The following is a 10,926-nucleotide window of genomic DNA, read 5'->3' as shown; positions in this document are numbered from 1 at the left end:
GCTGGGCCCCTGGCCCACTGATCATTAATTGAGAAAATGCCTTACAGCTAGATCTCACAAAGGCATATTCTCAACTGCGGCTCCTTTTTTCTCTGATGACTCTAGCTTGTGTTAAGTTACACAAAACCAACCAGTATAGGCACCTTCCATTTGTTGTGAGCAGCAGTGGCTTTAGTCGGTTTTTGAACGTCATGATACTTTATCCATGACTATCCGTGATACTATACTCCATGAGTGACTATTACTACAGACACTCAGATATTACTACAGACACTCAGATATTACTACAGACACTCAGGTGCACGTGTACATCACGTGTACTCAGGTGCACTGTACATCATCAACTCCATGAATCAAGACTTGGATTCTCAGGGTTTCACAGACCAACAAACAGAGAAATCTCTAGGCCTAACAGTGTGAGCCTGAGTGAGGTAGGGGCATGTTCTAAACACCACCAAAGGTGGATAAAATCAGGTCCGTAAGGACGACAGTAGCTGATATTTATTAAGCACATGACTGATTATACAGCAAAGAAAAAGCCAGAAACATATGTTCATGGTCAAGTGATTCCATTCCTCGGGACAATGATATGGGATAAGCTTAGAGTGCTCTCTGTCTTAGAGCTTTGGAGTTTTATAAGTACTAACATGTGAAATCTCATACTATGTAGACAGTGTAAGGGAGTCCTACAGCCGTTTCTCAGTAGAGCTCAGTATTTGTGTTTATACCTCCCTGCTCTTTAAAGTTCTCTTTTTATCTCTCAACTTGCTTCTGTGAAGACGTTTCAGGTGCGAGTTCAGACTTGAACTGAGTGAAGCCGGAGTTCCACTTTCTTCACTTTCTCTCTTCATCTAGAAATCCTAAACTACATACAGTATTCTTTGGACCCTATTCTGCTTCTCAGTGCGTTGCCAAATACTTTATCGTTAAGGTATTGTCTGAGAAAATGCTGGGGAATGAATGCCTCGCAATATATTTACATTTTAGGGGGTACATTTTTACTTTGATATGATACTAAAACTGCAAAAAGAGCAAACCAAAGCAGTACAAGCACCTTTGATCTAGATTTTTGGATAAATGTTTGCTTGCTATCTTTGTATGTTTCCAGTCATATACATACATATTATCTTTGACCCATTTTAGTCTGTAGACATCATGTATTTTTTTTTAACCACCATAATTGACCTTTGTTTTCATGAGGCAACTGCTTTTGACATTTGGCACAATTAGGAGACGATTGCTTCATGTCACAAAGTCTCAGAATTGAATTTGTTTATGTCAGTTGTTCCGGATCAGGAGCTTTGGAGAAGTGGGTCAGCAGATCCTCATACTTGGTAGAAGTGAAGTCTTTTCATGAACAGATTTTCTCAGGGCAAAGTCATTATACCACCTTAGAAGTCCGAGTCACCACCTGCTCTTCGCTATAGGGGAGGAAGGCTGGCTGAAGATCTTTCTTTCCTCCCTGCTGTTCTGCACCTCCAGTTGCCTTTTCTGGCTCCTCTTATGCCCCCCTCTCATGTGTGGTGTGGGTTCCGCAACCTTACTGGCCCTCACAAATAAATCCACTGCCACCTTTCGTGCTTTCTTTCAATGCCATTATCCTGTGATCTTCCTCAATTGTGACTACAAAACATGGCTTCCTATAGAGCCAGGTCCTCGGTGGGCAGGAGGTGGTGCAATGTGTTAGGAATACATAGGTCCTCGGTGGGCAGGAGGTAGTGCAATGCATTAGGAATACATAGGTCCTAGGTGGGCAGGAGGTGGCGCAATGCGTTAGGAATACTCTAAGCATCTAGGAAGCTCACCTTAGGGCTGTCTGTCAACTTTGTTGTAGGCAAAGCAATGTAAGCGTTGTGATTTTATCTCCAGGGCCTCAGCCTTGTCTAAATTCTGACCTCATCACTAATTGTCTGTGTGACTTTGAGAGATCATTAGACTCATAATTAAATAGGTTAATACTGGAAAACCCCTGGAGCCTGGTCATAGTAGGAGCAATATACATTTTTGTTACAAACTGCTCTGGTGTGGGAAAGTTTGGGTTGGCACATAGATAGTTCATTACAATGTGACTTTGTAGCTGTGCATGCCATAGCCAGAGGCAGTTACTTAACTAGAGTGTTCCCTACACTGATAAATACAATGTAATATCCTAACATAAAACTGGCTAGATTTTCTAAAGGGTACAAATAACCTATAAAAGACACACATGGGATAAAGAGCAATAGAAATTCTTGTAAACTGAGAATACTCACAACTGATTCTCTTAAGTATTTTCCCCATTAGTGCTCTTAATAGTTCCAGTAGCTCAATATGGCTGATGTTGCCAGCTGACTCCCAATATCTTTTTACAATAAAATGTTTCAGTTTTGCTAAACATGTGATGAGCCAGTGAGTACATGTCCCAGTTTCCTGCATTCTGGCCAGTGGGAAGGGATGGAAGCAGAAAGGAAGTGTGCCGTTACCAGGTTGGGCTCTGCAAACGACTGGGCATTTGTGCCTTCGACCATGTTCTGGGTGGTTGGCATGCAATCATAAGCATGTGACCTGAACCTTGGACTAAGAGATGGACCGCTTGAGTTAAGGATGGCAGAATTGCCTAACCAACCTGGAACCTTCTGGGTCTGAGACTTTTTGTGTGAGGGAAATAAACACTGATGATGTGTTTAAGCAATTTTATTTTGTTGTTCTTTTTGATATAAGTTATAACTAATATAGAATGTGTTTTGAGCTCCACTTAAATGGAAATTTAGATTAAGTACCTTGGCTGAGGCAATATAGCTCAGTCAGTAAAGTGCTTGCCTTGGAAGCATGAGGATCTGAGTTCAATCCCCAGAACCATGCTTTTAATTAATTTAATGTATGTGAGTACACTATAGCTGTCTTGAGACACCCCAGAAGAGGGTAACAGATCCTATTACAGATGGTTGTGAGCCACCATATGCTTGTTGGGAATTGGACTCAGGACCTCTGGAAGAGCAGTCAGTGCTCTTAACCACGGAGCCAATCTTTCTAGCCGCCCAGAACCATGTTTTACGAAGCCAAGTGTGGAGGCATATGCTTGCAATCCCAGTGCTGGGGCGGCAGAGACAGATAGATGCCTGGGGCTTATTTAAAGAGTTCCAGGCCAGTAAGAGATTTCATCTTGCAAAAGTAAGCTGGAGTGTTGGCTCAGTACACGAGGAGGCTTGCTCAAGCACAAGGACCTGAGTTCAAATCTCCAGCACCTATATAAAATGTAGGGCATGGCTGTTCTTCCCTGTAATATTGGCCTTGGGAGGCAGAGCCATGCGGATTCTGGGAGCTTGCTGGTCCACCTAAGGAAATGGTGAGCTTTGGAGTCCATGAAAGACCATGTCCTAAAAGAAACAAAGGGGAGAAAAATAGATAGGGTAAAATAGCCACATGTACAAGCATGAGTACATGCACCCACACCCCAATACACATGCAACACACACACACACACACACACACACACACACACACACACACACACCACTCTCACATGCATGTGCTCACACACATTGTACACAAAGCAGAACAAAAAAGTTGCTTCTTGCCTGCAATGTACACCTACACACCTAGGATTAAATTACTTGTCTGAGTTTATGAATTTTGTAACTAGCCACGGTCAAGTCCCACACCAAGTGCTCTGACACTAACATGGGATTTACCAGGTTCCTCTCTACTATGCTTCTCAAAGCCCTGCTGATCTGTGTTTATAGAAATAGAGGACAGAGACCCCTGTTCCCCCACAGACTAGCTATGACCAATGGCTTCACACAGGACCTTTGTTTTTATAACTATTTAGTGTTTTCACAGATACCTCCCTCATGGAGGTTGGTTGAATACTCCAGCCAACATTGGGGTTTGAATTCAGCATATGTGGCTTGCATATGCAAGCAAGTATTCCCACTGAGTTATATCCCATCCTCTTAGTCTGTACTCGGTGTGTGGATTTGCCAGTGATGCTTGGTCAGGTTTGTCTGGTTTCTGCATCTAGAGTTCAGTCCAGGGCCATGCACAGGCACACCACTTTACAGCACAAAAGGAGCATCAATCAAAATACCTCAGACACTGAAAAAAAAACCCAACCAACAAAACAAACAAACAAACAAACAAAAAACAACTCTAAGCCAGGCACACCATCCCAGCCATTAAATGTGACTGTCTCACACAGCAGTTCAGTATGGCAGCTGACAGGAGGGACAGTGACTAAGCAGAAGGAGCCAGAGCCAAAGTTAAGCACAGAGGTCAGTGTCCTGGCAAATCCAACAAGGATGCACCTCAGGTACAGACAGATGTCTGCTTGCTCTTCCAGTCTGTGAGACACCACAGTACACCATTACTGAAGTCAGGCTTTCAAGGAAAACTGGAAGAAACCATTTCAGATCTCCATGATGGTGAACCATAACCCCCATTCTTGGTGTTGTACTCCATGCCTGGTAACTCTTCAGGATTCAGGCTCCTTCTTATTGCTCCTCATGCTCAGGCTAGCGGCTTTCCTGGGTATGCCTGTGCTTGCCCCTTCCTATTACACACACTTGCTGCTGTACTGTGTGCTCTCTCTCTCTGTCTGTCTTTTCTCACAGACAAAAGCCTAGGACGTGGCTGCAGGTTGTGTGAATTCTGTATGGCTGTAGTGGTGGCTGAATGTAATATGAGAAGCATATCTCCGTTCTGAGGAATTCAATAAGATATAGAACTCTATTGGATTCTTGTTGGCTTTGAAACAAGGTCTCAAGTAGCCCGGGCTGATCTGGAACTTCTGTAGCTTTGGACTCCAGATCATCCTACCTCTGCCTCTTTAGAGATGGGACTGCAGTCAAGTGCAATACCTGGCTACATTCTGATCTAATACAATGTGTAACTTAGAAATGTCTAGAATGTACCTACCTACCTTTTAAATCTTATTACCAAGCCATCCTCTGAGAGCCAGTGAGTATACGCTTGGCTCAGCATTCCAGAGGACGTCAGGTCAAATGCTGCAGGAGCCTTCACATGTTCACATGATTTGAACCAAAGGGTGACTTGTGAAAATAAACCTCAAAAAACGAAAGCAAACACAGGAAGTAATTACAGTTATAGTAGAAAAATTAATGTTCAGAGTAAGGGGCCGAGCAAACGAAGAACCCTGCTTTGTGTAACTGTGTGGAGGGAAAAAAAATTTTTTCTTTTAAGATATAGAAATGAGTAGGGAAAAACTTCACCCTTGAATGCTAAAAAGCGAGGAAAGCAAGACACGGGGCTGAAGAGATGGTTCAGTTGGTAGAATGCTTGCCTGGCATACACAAAGCCATCCACAGGGCTGCATCGACCAAGCATCATAACATACACCTGTAATTCCCAGTCCTGGAGAGGTGGAGGGTGGTGCTTTCAATGAGGAATACCCGCACAGGCTCAAATATTTGAGCTCTTGCACTTGATCTCCAGTTGGTGGTGGTGTCTGGGGGAGGCTTAGGAGGCTGGGCCTTGCGGGAGGAAGTACGTCACTGGGGTGGGCTTTGTGAGGGAGGAAGTACGTCACTGGGGGTGGGCTCTGTGAATCTGTAGCTGCATTACACAGCCAGTTCTCTTTCTGCTTCCTGTTCTCCTCAGTTTTCTGCTCCTGCCTCAAAGTGCCTGCTCCTTGCCAGTGCTCCCCACCCCCTGCATTATCAACTCTGGAACCATAAGTCAAAATAAATGCTGTCTTCTGAAAGTTGCTTTTGGTCATGGTGGTTTTTGTTTGTTTGTTTTTGTGTTTCGAGACAGGGTTTCATACAGCTGTGTAGCCCTGGCTGTCCTGGAACTCACTTTGTAGACCAGGCTGGCCTCGAACTCAGGTCATGGTGTTCTATCCCAGCAACAGAAAAGCAACTGATGTGAGAGGCATGAATATCAGAGATTCGAGGTCATCTGCAGCTACACAGAGATTTAGAGGCCAGCTCAGAATACACAAGAACGTATCTCAAAAACAAACAAAATTAAGAAAAGCATATTAAAGCAATTACGTGTCGTACACTGTCCATTTCAAGCCTCTCTCACTTACCCTCATGTATGTGTAAGGGATAAAACATTCGTAAAAACCAAAAAAAAAAAAAAAAAAAAAAAATCGAAAATGTGTAGAAGATTCTGTTTCTTGGAGAGTGGGTAGACTCAAGACCTAAGGAAATAACTTCTCTGGTTGGTGTGGCTGCTCCTGGGCACCATCACTCCCATCATCCAAGGCACACGCCTCTCCCTTCTTTACTTCTGTTATCGAGAAGGGAAACTTTACTTATAGAAATCCCCTAACTGAATGTCTAATCTCTTCTTTTGGCCATTTAGTCTGGGCTTTAGATGTCTTGATATCAGGATTAATAACACTATGGTTTGTGCCAGTGCATTTTACTTCATTGAGCTCTGAACAATCAGAGAATAGTATTTCCGAAACAGCAACTTTATTCAAAATACTCCTGTTTATATGAATCAAACAGGAACAAGCTGGTCTGTTGAAGTCAGTGCTTGGAATTACCTTGAGGAATCAGAGGGATCAAGTTTCAACTGCTTGAAGCTATAGGAGATTTTTCAGAGGTGTCTCCACCTAAACTATGATTGGCTTGTAATCCTAAAACTGATGGGTAGGAATTCTGCTTAGGTAGCCAGTGTAAGTTCATCACTTCTGTTGAAAGCACACACCTTATTTTAAAACGCAAGACAGGACAAGATCAGAGCCTGCCTGATTTTTCTCCATTCTTTTTGTTCCTGTGGAAATAGCTGTTTAGGAATCTAAGGCAACAGTAACAAAAACAGAGAAGAAAGAAAGGAGGAGCGAGCTATCCCTAAATTAAACAAGACACATCCATACCAAGGATGAAGGAGAACACACGGCTCAGGCCTCCTTTCTTTCCCTTGTCCAGGTGTATTCTAGCTGCAGAGGAAAAGCCTGCTTCGTTCTTTCTCTCAACACTGGCTTACTTAACACACAGCAGGCTCTGGAGATGAGTAGATGATGGGACTAGAATTTTGATTGTGTCTGTCAGTAATTGTATGACTTTGAGCAATTCTTTATTTACCCTCCTGTACCTCAGCTTCCTGGGCCACTTAATAATCACAATATTAATATGTAACTTACAGTGTTGTTGGGTGAACTAAGCAAATATGTTTAAAAAAAAAACAAAACCCTAATAGTCGAACAGTCTCTGACATATAGGAAGTACTCAAGGAGTTCTAACTTAAAATTGGTGTCACATTTAATTAATGAATTAACTGTGTGTGTACGTGTATAATTTCAGTAGTCAGGGACAAGCTTTTGGGAGTCAGTTTTCTCCATCCATCATGTGGGGCCTGGGCATAAATTCAGGTTGTCAGGCTTGGCAGTGAATTCCCCTATTCACTGAGCCATCTTGCTAGCTCCATATTTTCTTATTTTTATTCATTTTTTTCTTTTTGTGGTGGGGCTTCACATATGCTAGGTGAGTACTCTACCACTGAGTTATAGTCTCGGCCATGTGGCCATATGCATGAATGTGTGTGTGTGCGCATGAGTGTGTGCATGAGTGTGCGTGTGTGTGTGCATGTATATGCATGAATGTGTGTGTGTATGTGTGTGTGTGTGCATGAGTGTGTGTGTATGTGTGAAGACATTTGACAGTTGGTTCTTTCCTTCTACCTCACGGGTCTTGGGGGTTAAACTTTGGGTGCTAGTCCAGGCAGTGAGTGACTTTCTCCACTGATCTATTTTGCTGGTCCCATGGATTTTAGTCATGACTGTCATTGCCTTTATGGGCTTCACATTCTAGGGACAGTGTAGATGTAGATATAGCAAAAGACACCAAACAAGTGACACAGTGAATGGTATATTTTTTACAATTGTGAGCCAGGCACACGCCTTTAGTCCCAGCACTTGGGAGGCAGAGGCAGGGGTGGATTTCTGAGTTTGAGGCCAGCCTGGTCTACAGAGTGAGTTCCAGGACAACCAGGGCTATACAGAGAAACCCTGTCTTGAAAAACCAAAAAAAAAAAAAAAAAAAAAAAAAAAAAAAAGAACAATATAGGAAAAATACCATTGATAAGATGAATTTGTGACCTTTTCCCCCAAGGGACTGCAAAACTTACAATTTTACCAATTCCTGTTACCACATCTTTGTCAAATCAAGAACAAACTTTGGAATGTCCTCAGTCACATGTGCACAGTCCCAAATCAAGGCGAAAGCTAAGAATGTTTAATTTGAAAAGGATGGTATTTGCACGTGTATCAAGGTGTTTAAAGATAAATTCTAGCAACTGAGAGAAAATATTCAGCCTATTGATTAAAATGAAAAATAAGCTGCAAAGTCAGCAAATACTTACAAACATTAGTAAATGTTTTACTTTCTAGTTTAATATTGTTTTTTTTGAGACAGAGTCTCAGTGTCTGGTCTCAAAGGAACTATGTAGCTGAAGATGACCTTTGACTTCTGATCCTCTAGTTTCCACCTCTGGAGGGCTGGAAGTAACGGCCTGCACCACCGTGCATTTTATATGATTCTGGCGACTGAACTCAGAGCTTTGTGCATGCTAGACAAACATTCAACCTTCTGAGCCACATCCTCAGACCCAACATAGATCTCCCTCTCCCCAAAGACAAAGGCTTTTCAGTATTCTTCCGTGTCAGGGGAGAAAATGGAGGAGCCTGTCAAGGCAGTCAATCCAGGCCACTTTGGCACAGTGGGCCAAGTGACAAGTCAGATTTTTCCCTTTTGCAGAGGAGATTCGCGCCGATCTGTCATAAGATTAAACAGTTTCTGAGTGTTTTTACAGTACATTATTGGTATACAGCTTGGTAAATGATAATCTGAGTGAGAAAAGGAAGAAAAAGAACCACCACCAATTAGTAGCCAACAAAGTAAGCAAAGTGAGAAAACTTTGCACAGAGGAATTGGATCCTGAGCTGTGTCTCTTAAAGGTCAGAGAGCACCAGCAGGGCTCCAGCACCGCCTTTCGGTCCCCTCCTGTCTTCCCAAGCTCTTCCCGTCCCGGGGTCCACCTCCGGGAGCCCCTACTTCTCACCCACCCTCCTTCCAATCCCGTTCTTTCTAGAGTTCCAGTGGCCAATCAGGAGGCGGCCGTCCCGAGGGTGGGGGGCGGTGCTGATTGGCGGAGCCTGAAGTCACCACTCCAGCAGGCCTAACCCACACAATTACCTTCCTCGGGTGGAGACCGTGTGTGTCCTTCTCTCCTGCCTCACGCTATCCGCAGCTCTGCACCTCCGCAATCCTACACCATGTCGGACAGCCGGGATCCAGCAAGCGACCAGATGAAGCAGTGGAAGGAGCAGCGGGGCTCCCAGGTACCCTGTGTTCCCCAGAGCCTCACGAGAATGTGGGCGGCGGCGAGTAACGGCACGGGCTTCCCCTGGGTGGCCTGCGGTGGGGCTGCACCACTGGCTGCACTCGGGTAGCTGCTTTCTGTCCCACGGACCGTTCCATTCTGCGGAGAGGGGATGGGGCTGCCGGACTGCAGGACTAGTCGCTGGCAGCAGGGGCCGGGTGGATGGCTCCGAGTTTGGCATTTGTGCCAGCTGGGACATAGGTCACAGCTTGAGGGAGACTTGGAGCCGCCTGGGCAAAGTGGCAGAGAGCTGCAGCCGTGAGCCAGGAAGTTAGAGCCAGCTCCTGCTTTATGTTTGTGAAATCTGCTTGCGTTGGTGTTTGGGAGGTTTCTGAGCCTGTGCCTCCAGCATCATTCATGGTGACATGCAGAACACACGACATCCAACGGTTAAATAAAAGCATTTTTACATCCATTATTTCATTGGCATTGAGGAGCATCAGACCTGGTAGTTTAGAACTGGCAATGACATTAGACAGTAACCAACGCTTTGATTCACAGAACTTTGAGTGCCTGTGTGTGTGTGCCATTTGAGCACCACAGTGCTGGACAAGATGTACAAACATTCCTGTGAGATAAGACCACACCCCTGGAGAAGTTTAGAGTCAAGATGTGTAAACAGATGATTACCATTTAGTTCCGATTGCAGACTAGCAGTGGAGTGTAGAGTGAATGTTGGGGTTGGTTACAAGACATGGCAAGCAGATGACATTGTCTACATAGACAGTGGGGATTTCAGTAGACTTGCTCCTGCCCTGGGCAGCTTAGAGAAGTTGGAGCAGATGCTACTGCACCGCCCCATGGCTTCTGGTTAGCAGGGCAGAGGTGGGGTGAGGATGAGGGAGACTTTCCCCCTTGCTCTTTCTTCCTTACAACCCTGCTTTTGTTGGTGAACTGGGAGATCAATGTTTAGTGTTCATGGACAGAGTTTGGGAAAATGTTCATATTTTTCTCTAAGCTCTTGGCCCCATTGTCCTTCATTATTTACAACTAAGCCCGTTAAGTTTTGTTTTTTTTTTTGTTTTGTTTTTTGTTTTTGTTTTTCCTGAGTTCTTCAAGAGAACCAGAGAAACACAGAGTTGTAATCAAGGACATACACCTAGTTAGTGGTAGAGTCAAGATTCGAACTGAGCTCCTTAGAGCCAGGACTTCTGGGGTATCCATTGGTTGCTAAAGCCTGATTCATGCTGTCACGAATACTTGTGAACTGAGAAACACTTAGGCCGGGTAGTGAGAGTTTTAGAAAATAAAATACACGTGTTCTTAAAGGTGTCCCGTCTATTTTGAGACCAGTTTGTTTGGGGAAATCATTAAGTTGTTGTTCTCTCCTCTTTCCATAATAACTCCGCGCTCCGTGTACGTCACCTATTGTTGGTGATACTGATGTTTTCTTCCTCAATTTGTGCTACTCTGAATAAACATTTCTAAGAGGGGAACCCCCGTACCTTCTGGAAGGAAATTAGCATGTGCTATGTAGTATAGATAAACTGAAATACTTGATGATGAAAAGGGTCGAGAATTCAGAAATACCGATAAGAACTGCAGTGTCCTAACTGAAAGGAAACTCAAGTGTCCACTCTCTGTATTGCACAATTA

The 10,926-nt window shown here is 44.0% G+C and overlaps 2 protein-coding genes across 3 annotated transcripts in view; one reads left to right on the top strand and one right to left on the bottom strand.

Moving 5' to 3' along the window:
- Nucleotides 1-486: 486 nt before the first annotated feature.
- Nucleotides 487-9,422, bottom strand: LOC116090570. 2 transcript variants are annotated; one of them, XR_004118726.1, is made up of 3 exons: nucleotides 9,144-9,422; nucleotides 4,898-5,042; nucleotides 487-3,356 (listed from the first exon to the last, which is right to left on the bottom strand). XR_004118726.1 is itself a non-coding variant. In XM_031371184.1 (3 exons), the coding sequence occupies exons 1-3, from the start codon at nucleotides 5,711-5,713 to the stop codon at nucleotides 3,110-3,112; spliced, it is 771 nt and encodes a 256-aa protein (XP_031227044.1). In that variant the 5' UTR covers nucleotides 5,714-5,722; the 3' UTR covers nucleotides 487-3,109. The 2 variants fall into 2 exon arrangements, 1 of the variants encoding a protein (XP_031227044.1); XM_031371184.1 differs by lacking the exon at nucleotides 9,144-9,422 and adding an exon at nucleotides 5,335-5,722.
- Nucleotides 9,113-10,926, top strand: part of Cat (catalase) — a 37,428-nt gene continuing 35,614 nt past the window's right edge. Inside the window, exon 1 of the mRNA XM_031371183.1 lies at nucleotides 9,113-9,289. Coding sequence (XP_031227043.1) covers nucleotides 9,224-9,289 — 66 coding nt within the window. The 5' untranslated portion in view covers nucleotides 9,113-9,223. The remainder of the gene's footprint in view (nucleotides 9,290-10,926) is intronic.

Source organism: Mastomys coucha, unplaced genomic scaffold (genome assembly GCF_008632895.1).
Source record: "Mastomys coucha isolate ucsf_1 unplaced genomic scaffold, UCSF_Mcou_1 pScaffold15, whole genome shotgun sequence".
Taxonomy (NCBI): Eukaryota; Metazoa; Chordata; class Mammalia; order Rodentia; family Muridae; genus Mastomys; species Mastomys coucha.
Note: the sequence above shows the minus strand (reverse complement) of the source record. Positions and strands in the feature narration are given on the sequence as shown.